A 15,341-nucleotide genomic window follows, 5' to 3' on the forward strand; every position below is an offset into this window, starting at 1 on the left:
TAATAGGAGCGACACAAGTCGCTACGACCTAGAAAAAGGGTCCGGAGCTTCTTTGGGGTGACCAGGAGGCGACCGCTATAGAGTTCAACCTTATGAAGTCCGTGGCGGCCGCTCCGAGGTCGCGGCGCACTGCTCGCACCGCGATCTCGGAGGTCGCCCCGGGAAGTAGCGTCGTGGTAATGTGAACCGGCGCTTATTATTTTCTTTTTGTTTCTTTGAAATATTAAATAGAAAGATTTTTCATAGCAGATTTTTTTTTTTTTTTTTGCAGCACAGCTTTGTGTATCAACATGCCATATTTGCCATATGAGAAATGAGAACACCACAAAAAGAATAATTCTTAGGTTTTTTTGTTCCTTTTATAGCGAGACCAATTGTTTCTGGTATAAATGTTTTTAGAGCCAAGACCAGTCATGTCAGCAAGACAACAAACAAATGCCCTCATTTTGCTAAAACAGAGAATAAGTCAGCGTAAATAAAAAATATATGTATAAATAAACAGCGTGTTGAGCACATTGAAGAATACCACACAGAAAATGAAGGTAGTAGTCATTAACAGAAATATTACACAAACTGCTGCCTTTGTGTCATCCTGCATATAATAAAGTAGATAGATCTAATTTGGTATTCAGTGCAAGAGAAAGTTCTTGCTCCAGTAACTGATAAAGGGACACTCCATCGTGTGAATACATCCAAGTAGTTCCTGTCCAGTCATATCGCTTTGGTCCGCTGGAAAATAAACGAGAAACCAAATGAGAACAGAGTTTCCAGAGTTCATATAACAGCACAGAAATGTAATTTCCGAAAGTGGGCGGGAATGTGAAGTGGGCAGGAAAGACAGCCACTGACGTCACTTCCGATATTACAACAGGCGGGGGGTTGCAAGGGCAACCGGGCTATGCCGGAAGTGGGCGGGATTGTGACAGCGAATGAGAGCATAGGAATGGGATGAGAAAGGGGGGGGGGGGGTTGGTATGTGGAGAACATCACTTTCAGAAATCACGATGCAGGGTGGGTTGCTATGGGAGCCAGGGAAGCTAATTAAGGGCTGGTGCATTGTTGGCTCCCCGTCTACTGAGGATGCCCAATCACAGGGCGTAACGTGTATAGGTGGGAGGAGCCAAATTAGTGATGTCATACCCGGTAATGCTTTTCTATGGAATTTTGTACATGTTTTTAATCCCTTTTATACCAAGAATAAATGTTAAGATAGAGCACTATGGTTCTCCTTCTTGTGTCTTTCATCATGGGGATGTTCTGATTGCTGAGCAATAATTAAGGAGTGGACCAGGTGCAGGAAGAATGTGGATTTGATACCCGAGCAGAAGGAGAGTGTTACAGGCCAATTTGACTATGTAGTGGGGTCTAAAGTGGAGGTCAGCAGGTTTTTCACCCAAGGGTGGAGGTCACTGGATACACTGCAAGATAGAAGATGAATGAATCACTGATTGCACTGTGGTGTATAGCACATAATTGGGACTTTTTAAATGGATACATATACAAAAAGTATGGTGATTTAAGAATTCACATTATCACGATTGTTTGTGCATATGATGTATTGATACTTCCATATATTTTTTGTGTTTTTGTGATATAAAATTGTTCTGCACTTTTTATTGTAAAATTTTTAAGTGCACAGAAATGGTCAGTTACAGAATCACTAAAATATAGATCTCTCTCTACGTAAAGTGATTGTAAAGTCTATTTTTTTTGTAATAAAAATAACACATTTTATACTTACCTATTTTGCACAGAGCAGCCTGGATCCTCCTTTTCTCTGGTCCCTCTTTGGCTCTCCATGCCCTTCCCTCCCTATGAGTGCCTCTAGAGCAACCTACTATGGGGGCACCCTAGCCGAATCACAGCTCCGTGTATCCATTCAGACATCGAGCTGCAGTTCGGTCCCGCCCTCTCGCTCCTGATTGGCGGCCAATCAAAGTCAGCTAGCCAATGGGGGGGGGGGGGGGGCTGCTGCACAGAGAAGTTTTTTTTATCTTAATGCATTTACTTTATAACCCTTTTAATATAGTGATCCCATGTTTGCAAAAAAAAAAAAAAAAAAAGCCAATGTGCTACTTCTGGTTCTTTAACTATGTGGTCTATCCTTTCGAGACTTTTTTTGGTCCAGGACTGAGAAAAACTGGATTTTTGACTTACCGCAAAATCCTTTTCTCTTAAGTTCATTGACGGACGCAGTTCTCTCTGATTCATATCAGTAGGGTAATACTGCCCCCCTACAGGAGTAGGACACTAGGCAGAAAAAAGTTCTGGCTATGCCTATGGGCAGTCCCTGAGGGTACACCTTCTCTCTTCCTGCATAGGATGCCAGTTTTTCAATCAAAGCAGCGTCAGAAAAGTAACATCAACCCAACTCAAAATAGAGGGGCAGGTACTGGGTCCATCAATGAACTTAACAGAAAAGGATTTTACGGTAAGTCAAAAATCCAGTTTTCTCGATCGTTCATTGATGGACGCAGTTCTCTCCGATTCATATCAGTAGGGATGTCCCAAAGCAGTGCCATAAAATGAGGGGTGGGAACAGCAGAAAAGAACAAGTCCCCAAGGCCAAACACAGCCGACCAGGCAACATAGAACTCATCAGCACAAAAGATGAGGCCCACCTGAAAACAACAGTAAACACCCTTAAGGAAGGCCAAAAGCCCTCCAAACAGCAGCCAGCAAAAAACCTTGTGGCCGAAAAGAGGCACCAGCATATCCACCTTATAAAACATGGTAAAGGTGTGAACAGACTACCAGGTATCCAACTTGCAACCTGGAGCACAGATGCCCACAAGGCGAAAAGCCCAGGAAGCACAAAGCGCCCGAATAGAGCGCTCTGAAACAGGGAAAGGTAGGACCTGACCCCTAATTGAATAAACCTGCACCACCGTCTTTCCGATCCATCCGGGAATAGACAGAGCAGATGCAGGCAGTCCCGTTCACGGGCCATCGGTAAGTACAGAGAGCGAGCCCGACTCACGAAAAGACTCAGTAGTCACCAAGTACACCTGGAGTGCCCGCACTCTAAACAGAGTGAGCAATGCACATTCCTTAGGATGTGAGGGCTCAGGACACAAGATGGGAATACAATGTTCCCGTGCAAGTGAACACCAGAAACCACCTTTCGGAGGGAAGGATGGATCTGGACGAAGTACCACTTGGCCCCATGATCAACATATAGGGAGAACGACAGGACAATGTTGCCAGTGCCGCAGAGTGACAGCAACCAAGAAGGCCACCTTCTGTAATAAAAGGTAGGCAGGGGATACCCTCGAATACTCGTAAACAGAGGGTCTAAAAGAACTGACTGCACCAAATCAAGGTCCCTAGTGGGCGACGGAGTTCGCACAGGAAGCACCAAGTGTCACACCCCCTGAAAGAAGTCTCGCAGCAGGGCACAGGCGGCCATCGGCCTTCGAAAGAAATTTGCCAAAACCGATACCCGACCCTTGACAGTACAAGGCCAACTTGTGATCAACTGCCCATTGAAGGAAGCCAAGATCCGGGCCACCGAGTAAGAGCGAGGGGGAGCCTACACATTATACGACTGTCTCGTATGATAAACAAAAATCACCCTAGAAGTCGCTTCCCACGCTTCAAGCAGGGTGGGAATCACTGAAGAAGCCAAACCCCTGTTCTTCAGCACCTGGCATTCAACAGCCAAGTCGGCAAAGTCAGACGGTAGATGGGCCCTGGAGACAATAACTCCTCCCTGAGAGGAATTCTCCAAGGAGCGTCTGCTGACAGCCTGACCAGGCTCGACGAGGCCCGTCCGGAGCCACGAGAGACCGGAATCCCTTCCGCCTCAATCCTGCGAAAAATCTAGGCAGCAACTTGGGAGGAGGAAAGGCAGACCGCAGCTGAGACTGACCTTGGCCCATCCGTGAGCACGCACACATGACCATGCCAGTGGCAGCCATGCGCAGGTGCCCATGCTAAACTCCATGGCATCGTTCAAGTTGAACCTAGCGATTGTTCTTGCCCATGACAGAACCCATAGTGCCACCATTGCACCCGCCAGAAGGTCCCGGGAGTGGGCCACAAACCGCAGCACTATCCCGTAGATGCGACGCCAACAGGCACAACACGCCAACGCCCCCAATGAAGGCACAACTGCAGAAACCCCTCCGAAAGAAGGGACCATTCACCTGCATTCAAGGCCTGTCGACTGAGGCAATCCACCCACCAAGGTTTCCACACCTGAAAAGGGAACAGCGGAAGAGCTGGAACAAGGCGCACTGCCCAACGAAGAATTAACACATCCAAGGCCGCAAGGACACCTTTGGTGCCCCCTTGGTGAATGACATAAGCCACGGTCATGGCATAGTTGATTGAACGTGCACCAAGCAGCTGCAGGTGCCTGATTCAGTGAACCAGGGAAAGCCGGATCGCTGACCATACTCCCGAAGCAGAGAAACTGCCGAGGACTCCTTCCCACCCAGACAGGCTTGCATCCGTGGTGATAAGTGTTCAGGAAAAAGGGGAGGGAGGACTCCCTGGTCAGCCAGCTCAGCCAGATCCGAAAGTCCAGAGAGTTTGGATTCTAGTCCCATTCGAGAAGGATCACCTTCTGGGGGATCCCAGAGAGGGATTGAGCGAAAGTGACCGTTTTGAAAGACGGCACCATCAGTCCCAGAACTCGCATACAGGTCCGAAGGGATGACCATGTGCGAGACATGAACCGCAGTCTGAAGTTCCAAGGGTCTTTTCCCCGGAGGGAGAAAATACACTGACTGAGGGCGAGTCCAAAGTCAGGCCCAGATAGTCCAGTCTCATGGAAGGGACCATGGATGACTTCTGAAGGTTCAGAACCCACCTGAACTCCTCCAGAGTTCTCGTGGTGACTTTCAAATCAGTTTGACAGCACCGTAGGAGACTCCACACGGAGAAGCACATCGGCCAGAAACTCTGGACCGATACGCCCTGCTGCCGCAATAGCGCCAGGACCGGAGCCACACCTTTGTGAAGACCCTAGTAGCATAAGCGAGACCCAAGGGCAACGCCACAAACCGATAGAGATCCTTCCCCACTGCAAAAAACTGAGAACCCGTAGGTGTTTCAAACATAACAGGATGTCATGTTAGGCAGCTTAATGTCTATGGAGGCCAGGAATCCCCCTGATGCAGGGAAGCCACCGCTGTGCGAACCAATACCAACTTGAATTTTTGATTTGCATGGAACCATCTAAGGACCAGTTGGTCCAGCTTGTTGAACCAGAGCCTGAGGAGGGGGGTCACAACAGGACAGAGGGAACCCTGGAGTGTGAGGGTCAGACAATCCCAGAGAGAGGGCCTGCGTCCACCCCAAAATCCACCAGGGAGGGGGGTGTTTACTCACCATACCAGGAACACAGGTGGGCGCCATCTCATGACAGGATCCCACGCCACTGAAGTAGGGGGGCTGTCGGCTCCCTGAGCTATGAGTTTATTTCATAGCCCTAGGCTCCAGCCTGTGATGGCTATTTCTCTGGCTCAAACATCACCTTTTGTTTGACTGCATTTGTTTTCTCCACGCCTTGACCTTTGGCCTCTCCCTGTTCTAGATTTTGTCTGTCAACTGTTTATCATGCCCTGGTTCTATTCCTGATCAGCTGCCATTCTTCTCAGGTGTGGTCTAGGGACAAAATCTGTCACACACTCCAGAAAAGTTCAACATTCCTTGTGAGTTGCTCTGGAGAAAATCTATTGAGTGTACTTAGACTTTGTGCCTTAACCCTTTCAAGGGCTACACCCCCCCCCCCCCATGTGCAGATATAACAGAGGTTCCAATATTCTTTTCTTCTGTGACAATAGCATTAATATGATTTTTAGAAGTTAATTTCTGATAAGAGTTCCAACCTCTTGATAATGTGAAACTTTCTCTTATTCTCCAATGTGTGGTCAGGTTGGGCTGTATCGTTTATACCAATGGACACAATGTTCTCCATTACCACACATATATTGTACATGCAAAGTTTTCCTGTTAAAATAAGGTGTACCTTTAAAATAAATTTGTCATGCAAGAAACATGGAGCCTGTTACTGATGATTTCTTCTAAAAATGCTAGTTGTCTAGCTGTCATATTGATCCTTTGGATACAATACTTTGAGTCAGTGACCTAGAATAAAAATCCAGACAATGGCCCCTGACCTTTATCTTATTTGCATTCTTGTGCTAGGTCAGTAACACAGTATTGAAGCTGGCTAACTAGCAGTTTCACAAAATCAGGAACGCTAGCCCCCAGATTTCTCCCATGTTAGATTTTCTATTAATAAGTGCTTTGCTGTGGAAGTGAATGGTTGTGTTCCACTAGATAACCATGTTTAAAATTACTTCATTTAAATTAAACTTGTTTTCAATTTTGGATGGAGTGGCAAGGGGCTAGGGTTAGTATTTTTTATTACTGCCATTGTTTCCACTAGGGAGACTTACCCCTCTATTTTCCAGGTAAACGAGACAGAAAGTGAGGAAAAATACAAAATAACAGGAGGGAAGTTTCCAATATGGTGACAACTGTGTAAAAGATAAAACACCTAACTTTGGAGAGATTTTCTCTCACTTGCTGTTGGACAACCAATCACTACTTGGTCCATAATCAAAGTTTTGGCTTTAGATACACTTTAATTACTTGTATGTTTATGTTAGTGGGCCTGTGCCTCCAAACCACCAGTATTGTGTAATAATATTAATCATAAACAGATGATGTTATTTTTTTTTTTTTTTAATCCTACAAGAAGATTTTTAAAATTGTGGAAGAAAAACAGAAATGTTGTATATTGTAGCAAAGACAAGCAAATATAATGAGATACTGTGGGTGACACCTTCAGTCTTCCCATCATACCCCTCCCTCAAAAGTAATGCCTGATCATCACATTTCATATGAAATACAAAGTTCTTGGAACTATTCTAAAAATTCTGCATATGATTCATGTGTTTCTACAGAATGAATGCCTGGTGGAGTGCGGAGTATACTTCCTACTTTCCAAATAAAGTGAAATATGTTGCAAGAGGCTCATTAGACAAAGCAAATACACTAGGATAAGGAACCTTACTAATTGTGAATTGAGCCTACTGTACTTTCCACACTCATTATACAGTTTAGTTATATACATATACACACAAATACAAGTACATCTCAAAAAATTAGAATACCATCAAAAAGTAAATTTCCGTAATTCAATTAAAAAAAAGTGAAACTCATATTATATAGATTTATTACACACAGAGTTATATATATTAAGCATTTCTTTCTTTTAATTTTGATGATTACAGATTATGGCTTACAGTTAGTGAAAATCCAACATTCAATATCTCAGAAAACTAGAATTTTGTGAAAAAGTTCAATTATGTAGACTCATGGTGTCACACTCTAATCAGCTAATTAACTCAAAACACCTGTAAAGCTTTCCTGAGCCTTTAAATGGTCTCTCAGTCTGGTTCAGTAGGTTAGACAATCACGGGGAAGACTGCTGATTTGACAGTTGTCTAGAACAGTGGTCCTCAAACCTGGTCCTCAGGGCCCACTAACAGGCCAGGTTTGCAAGATAACTGAAATACATCCCAGGTGATATAATTTGCTGCTCAGTGATTGCAGTACTCTAGTCCAGTGGTTCTCAACTCCGGTCCTCGGGACCCACCAACAGGCCAGGTTTGCAAGATAACTAAATTACATCACAGGTGATCTCATTTGCTGCTCAGTGATCGCAGTATTCTAGTCTGCATCCCCCAAGGTAATACTTAAAATCTGGCCTGTTAGTGGGTCCCGAGGACCGGAATTGAGAACCACTGCTCTAGTCTGCATATCTCCCCAAGGTAATACTTAAAATCTGGCCTGTAAGTGGGCCCTGAGGACAAGAGTTGAGGACCACTGGTCTAGAAGACAGTCATTGACACCCTCTACAAGGAGGGTAAGTCACAAAAGGCCATTGCCTAAAGAAGCTGGCTGTTCAGAGTGCTGTATCCAAGCATATTAATGGAAAGTTGAGTGGAAAGAAAAAGTATGGTGGAAAAAGGTGTGAAAACAACAGGGATAACCACAGCTTTGAGAGGATTTTGAAGCAAAGGCCATTCAAGAATTTGGGGGAGATTCACAAGGAGTGGACTACAGCTGGTGTCAGTGCTTCAAGAGCCACCACACACAGACGTATCCAGGACATGGGCTAAAACGGTCGCATTCCTTGTGTCAAGCCACTCCTGAACCAGAGACAGCATCCCACCTGGGCTAAGGAGAAAAAGGACTGGACTGTTGCTCAGTGGCCCAAAGTCCTCTCTTCGGATTAAAATAAATTTTGCATTTCATTTGGAAATCAAGGTTCCAGAATCTGGAGGAAGAGTGGAGAGGCACAGATTCCAAGTTGCATGAGGTTCAGTGTAAAGTTTCCACAGTCACTGATAATTTAGGGAGGCAGGTGATCTGCTGTGTCGGTCCACTGTGTTTTATCAAGTTCAAAGTCAGCGCAGCCCTCTACCAGGAAATTCTAGAGCACTTCACGCTTCTCTCTGCTGATCAGCTTTATGAAGGTGCAGATTTCATTTTCCAGCAGAACTTGGTGCCTGCCCACACTGCCAAAAGTACCAATACCTAGTTTAATGCTCATGGTATCACTGTGCTTGATTGGCCAGCAAACTCGCCTGACCTAAACCCCATAGAGAATATGTGGAGTATTGTCAAGAGGAAAAAGAGAGACACCAGACCCAAAAATGCAGACGAGCTTATGACTGCTATCAAAGCAACCTGGGCTTCCATAACACCTCAGCAGTGCCAAAGGCTGATCGCCTTCATGCCACGCCACATTGATGCAGTAATTCATGCAAAAGGAGCCCAGACCAAATATTGAGTGCATACTATACTGTACATGGACATACTTTTAAGTAAGTCAACATTTCTGTATTAAATTGTTTTTTTTATTGGTCTTATGTAATATTGATATTTTCTGAGATACTGAATTTTGGGTTTTTACTAGCTGTAAGCCATAATCATCAAAATAAAAAAAAATAAATAAATGCTTGAAATAGATCACTGTGTGTAATGAATCTACATAATATACGAGTTTCAATTTTTGAACTGAATTACTGAAATAAATAAACTTTTTGATGATATTCTAGTTTTTTGAGATGCACCTGTACTTGAACAACCTGTCAGCTAGACATAAAATAAAAACAAAAGTAAGTAATTCAGCAATGCATATCTTTAACAATTTAGCTGTTGAGAATATACAAATATTACTGATACATTATAACTACATTTTAAATGCCTTCAATAGTACATAAACTACCTCTTTTTATACTATGAATTTCTTTCTCAGTCATATTTAAAACAAAGCTGTGATCATCAATTCTCAAAGTAGTAAATGTGAGCTAGTCACATGGAGTTCAAATTTTTTTCTGCAAAATGTATTAAAGTGTTTATTTAAAAAAAAAAAGAAAATGGTAAAAACACACAGCAGACTGTCTTTAAAACCCGGTTCACACTGGGGCGACTTGTCAGGCGACCTGGTTGCCTGACAAGTCGCCGTGGGTCGCCTGCCATAGATTAGCACAGGACCCGTTCTAATAGGAGTGACACAAAGGGTCCTGTACTACTTAGGGGCGACCTGGAGCGACCTGCATTGACTTCAATAATATGAAGTCTGCATGCCGCTCCGAGGTCGCGGTGCGCGCTGTGCACCACGACCTCACAGGTCGCCCCGGCAAGTCGGGTCACTGCTATGTGAACCGGCTCTAAGACAGACAGGTGATCTGTAACATACCTTGAGGGTGATGATAGCCAGATCTGTTTGTTTGGTGTCTGTTTATTGATCACATAGGTTCCAATGTCACTACCGAGCTTTACTGTAAGAACACCATTCTAGTGATAAAATTACAAAAACAAAATATGGTTGTATACCTGAATAAACTACCAAACAGGTAACATTGCAATAAAATGTATTTACTATAAATTAAAAGGAAGAAAAACACAGGGCTTGATTTTACCAACAATAACTCAAGATTTGAAAACACAGGATAAAATGAGAGCAAATTTTCTCCACATTAGTCCACTTGCTTTTTTTAAAATATATATACACATGAACAGAAAGAGCTTTTGGTGCCAGATGCCTGGCGTTTAACCACTAGTTTCCCAAGCCAATTCTAACAATTCTGTCATACATGTACAAATCTGCATTTTGTTTTGCTAGAAATTTACATAGAACCCACAAACATTAAATATTTTTTTAAGCAGAGGCCCTAAAGAATAAAATGGTGGGTGTTGCAATTTTTTATGTCACACGATAGTTGTGCAGCAGCTTTTTAAACTACATTTTTTGGTAAAAATACACTTTAATGAATTTTAGTGAACACAAACACAATATGATACCCACTTTTTTGGTAAAATATAAAAAAAGATGATTTTACGCCGAGTAAATTGATACCAAACATGCCACGCTTTAAAATTGGGCAAGCCCGTGGAATGGCGACAAGCTATGGTAACTTTAAATTATCCATAGGTAAAGCTTTAGGTTTAATTTTTTTTCTTTTTACCTTTTTTCAACAGGTTTATTGATTTTCATTAAAACACATACAAAATTTCCAAGAAAAAAGAAATACATAAATCATGTATCGTATATCGCCCCCACCCCTTCCACACACCCCCCCCCCCTCCTGTTTCCCTTCTTTTATCTCCTCTCTTTTCTTTCTCTCTACCTTCTCCATTCTCCCTAATATTTTCAGTTTCATTTTTTCAGGGTCCCAATAATTCTGAATATCTCCTTGTTTTTTTAAATCCAGTCCAGCATTTCCAAACTTCCCCATTTTTTTCAGTTTCCTCTCTTTCACTACAGCACAGATGTTCCATTTTATATCTATGTTCTACTCTACTCAACTATTCTCTTACTGAAAGTGTCTCTCGCTCCTGCCAATATCGTGGGATTAGACTTTCAACAGATGTGGTGTCATAGTATTTTTATATTGTTTAATTGAAACCTCTATTCCATGGAATAAACAGATTCATGGACCTTCTGGAATATCTAAGTTTGTGATCGCTTTTATAAGTATTAACACATCTTTCCAGTATGTCTATCCTGGGGCAGTCCCACCATATGTTCGCCATATTTCCTCCAGATTCGCAGCCTCTGTTTGGGGATTTTCCAGGTTGACACTTATGGATTTTATCTGGAGTTACATACCATCTAACGAGGCATTTATCATTTAATTCTATAGTATTTGTATCAACTGCGGAGCTATGCATCATTTTCAAAATGTTTCTCAATTGTTGCTCATTCACTCGTGCTCCCAGTTCCTTTTCCCCATATTTCGATGTATGGCAATCTTTCCATTCCTGCTAGTGTCGACTATATATTTGGGAGAAACCATGTCTAATCCTTTTAGATATTCACAGTTGTTCTATTGGTAATAGATTCTCCTCCGCTCTTATTGGTTGTGGTAATGATGCTATAAAATGTCTTAGCTGGAAGTATCGCCATTCATTGATCTCTATTGATTCTTTTTTATGCTTGAATTCTTGTATTTTGAGTACTCCCCCTTTTCCCATTATATCTTTCAACTGAGCATTTTCATCTTTTATCCATGTCCCAAATACTTTCCCTGGTGCAAAATAATTTGTGTCCCTTAATGGGATTAGTGGAGAATTATACTTCCAATTTGCTTTTTTGTGTAATAAATCCCAATTTTTTTTTAAATACTTCCAAAGTCAATACATGTGTGTCTATATTTAAATTCTCTATAGTGTGGTGGAATGCAAATAATTTCCCCCACCTGTGCTCTACTAATTGTTTTTCTAAACTCACCCACCTTTTTTCTTTTGCTTCTTGTATCCAATCTATTACTCAAGATAATAATACTGCTTAACCCCATGTCGTTTTTTTTTTTAGGTGATGCTTTAAAAGCATTTACAGGTTACCAGTTAAGAGTTACACAGGAGGTCTGGCCCTAGAATTATTGCTCTCACTCTGAAAGGTGCGGTGATACCTCACTTTTGCTGCTGTTACATACAGTATGTTGTGGGGCAGATGTGTGTGTTCGCCTTTGCGCGTGAGCACTGGCTGTTCATTTTTATTATTTTATTTATTTTTACACTGTACCTTTAATTTTTTTTAAAGGAAAGGTAGCCCAGAGGTACACAGCTTAGGAATACAATATCCTCTCTGTTCATTATCTAATATTGCCATAAAGTAATCTGAGGCTACTAATAACCAGCTAAACACAACGCTTCTGTTCTATGACTCAAAGCTTATAATGCAATTGGCAAAAAAACACATCCTTAGATTAACACAGTTAAAGACCATCTGATGCTACAAAACAAAACAAAGGAAGGTATTGATTTCCGTCCCAAGCAAAACTAATAGCAAACAATCATAATAATCATGTATTTAGCAGGACATTAGTCAGACCAATCATTGCTAGCTTGTTGCAAGTTTCTGGGACCCCAGCTAACCCAGTAAGGATCACTGTGCAGTTTGTTAGCAGTGAAATAACCCAGAAATGGCTGTAATTAGAAAATTATGGAAATCCCCAAAGCAAATAAAAACATATCCGATTGTGGGTTTCACAATTTTTAGACTGATTTGTCTGTGTTGCTCTTTTCTCTATATAATTCAGAAAGAGACAATTATTCCAAAACAACAGTCCCTTACATCTGTATCACCAATTAGAAACAAAGGAGGAGTATACCGGCCATGGCTGTATTGCTAGTAACACATTGAAGGATGTACTCTTGTGGCTAACAAAAGCCGGTGTCCAGAAAAGACTAGAAAAACTTAACACAAATAAATCACCAGGACAGGATGGCTTAAACCCGAGTCCTCAAATAACTGAGTCAGGTTATAGCCAGGTCATTATTCTTAATCTTTATGGACAGCATACTGGGCAGGAATGGTACCAGCTGATTGGAGAAAAGCACAACTGGTACCAATATTCAAAAAAAGGGCAGAGACATATACCTGCAAACTACAGGTCAGTCAGTCTGTCGAACATGGATAGTATGTAAACTATTGGAGGGGATGATAAGAGACTATATCCAAGAATTTGCTGATGAAAACAGTATCATTAGTAGAAATCAGCATGGGTTTATGAAGGGCCATTCCCGCCAGACCAATCTGTTAACATTCTATGGGGAAGTGACTTGCCATCTGGATAAGTGAAGACCTGTGGATGTTGTATATCTGGATTTTGCAAAAGCATTTAATAAAGTTCCCCACAAACACTTAATCTACACACTGAGGTCTGTAGGCATGGACCATAGGATTTGTTCATGGATAGAAAACTGGATACAGGGGCATGTCCAAAGGGTGGTGATAAATAACGTGTACTCAGAATGGTCTGGAGTGGTAAGTGGGGTACTCCAAGGCTCTGTCCTTATATAGAGGTCGGTATAAATAGCTTGATCTCAGTTTTTGCAGATGATACAAAAATTGGCAAGGCAATAGCTTCACATCAGGATATAGAATCTTTACAAGAAGACCTGATTTGTGCTGTTTTGGTCACATGACAAAAAAAAAAAAAAAAAAAAAAACTGTTTCAGACGAGCAACTCAAATTAAATTCTAAATACCAAAAAAAGTTTCACTTCTTTCTTGCGCATTAATATGGTCTAGGTCGAGCCAAAGATGACTGACACTAGCTTTCACTTCCGGTATCATGATGGCTAGGGTTTGCTGGCGCAACAAGGGCTATGCCGAAAGTGGGACATTCTGTTCAGATGACACCCACATCCAAGGCTTTTTTTTTTTTTTTTTTTACACTTTAACATTCATATAAGCAATTACATTTGATACATTTAATACTGATTTATATTACTACATTTTTTTGTGACTTTCCTACTGAGTAATCAATCAGCATTCTATCTATATCCTGCCCCTAAAGTGTTTAGCAATAGGAGGACATGAAGTAAGAGGAGAGGGAATGTCCTTTATCACTGTGTATATTGTCCACCTGTGTGACTCTATAGCCATGCAGGCTGCACAGATAAGATAAAAGAAATGAACAGTTTAGAGGGAAAAATGGAGCAGGCTCAGTAGATGACAACAGCTGGTCTATACAATCTCAGGTTGCAGTGGGGACACAGAGAAGATGGGAGGGACAGCTGAAGGATCAGCCAGGTATATTTCACTCTACACAAAACCAATGCTTTAGTGGCCTTGTGAGTATGAACACTCTGGTATATAGTATGGAATGGGAGTTTTTTTTTTTTTTTTTTTTTTTACAGTCTGGGTTTAATGACACTTTAACAGACGTGACTTGTATACAAGCTAGTGGGCGGATCAAGCCTGTTTTAGTTACACAAAGCCACATATTTTCATTGTTCACGACTTCCTTCTAGCCGCCAGCGTCATAGCAACCAAATATGTAATTTTTTTATTTATTTTTTTTAAATCCACGGTGGTGCAAAAACCTAAACTAAAAACTCAGTAAGTGAACACAAAAAAGGTGCATGTGAACACACACAAAAAAGTGCACCTAGGGGATGTGCTTTGTCCACCCCCTCCAAAAGGGGTAGGACCGCTACCCTGATCCCCCGGGGCGCAAGGCTCCTGACAGGGACAAAGGCTTTCCAATGGTCCGCCTAGCCAGAAGGCCTGGCCGACACCGTTCTTTTGGGCCAGCCGTAGCCGACCCTGAATACTTGTTTGAGGGGCTCTCCGAAGTGGGACCCCCCCCAGGGACAGAGGAGGAAAGAGCTTGAAGGCCACATATCCTCCCCCTAGACTTCAGGGCAAGCCCGAGGACTCACACCCTCAATCCTAGTTAGAAGAAAATTACACACATAAGTGAAAGGTGACAAAATGTAGGAGAAAATAAATAAATAAGTCACCGTGAATGACAGTGCACTGGCCAGGCCCTGAGGCCTGGTAACAAAAATTGCCCCTGGACTTTAGCCAAAAGGCCCAGCCCTAAAAGGCTGGTTCACACATTGGGGTCCCCACACCCAAGTGTTACTAAGAGCACCTCTGGGGCGACCACTCCCAGAGGGCACAGACACCGGGGACTCTGTCTTCCCAGCCCAATGTAGACCGTTCAAATCAGGAGGTAATATGCTCTTCCAGCTTTCCCGGGGGAATTAATCCCGTGCCCCAACTGCTTGTGGGCGCCCCGGTTTCTGCTCCAGCTGGTACTAACCTTCCAAGCCCCCATCACTCCAGCAGGTTTGCATAGCCACCACCCAACCTTGGTCAGGTCAGATGATAGTACAGCACCCCCACCTGATCACTGATAAGAACAGCCAAAAGGATAATGTCATTAGTGAATAAGAAGGATGTCATGTGCCTGCACAGCATGCTTGTTTGCCCCTCTCCTGCTTCCTATGTCAGCACTGAGGTCACATTATCTGAGTGAGGGTGAGAAAATGAGTGAGAGGAGAAACATTGGAATA

The 15,341-nt window shown here is 42.5% G+C and overlaps 1 protein-coding gene across 1 annotated transcript in view; it reads right to left on the minus strand.

The window, feature by feature from the left end:
* Positions 1-361: 361 nt before the first annotated feature.
* Positions 362-15,341, minus strand: part of FXN (frataxin) — a 34,816-nt gene continuing 19,836 nt past the window's right edge. The window contains exons 4-5 of the mRNA XM_082243120.1: positions 9,728-9,825; positions 362-729 (exon numbers count right to left, since the gene is read on the minus strand). Coding sequence (XP_082099246.1) covers positions 588-729; positions 9,728-9,825 — 240 coding nt within the window. The 3' untranslated portion in view covers positions 362-587. The remainder of the gene's footprint in view (positions 730-9,727; positions 9,826-15,341) is intronic.

The sequence above is a fragment of the Pelophylax lessonae genome (assembly GCF_965119305.1).
Source record: "Pelophylax lessonae genome assembly, chromosome: 1".
NCBI classification, from domain to species: Eukaryota; Metazoa; Chordata; class Amphibia; order Anura; family Ranidae; genus Pelophylax; species Pelophylax lessonae.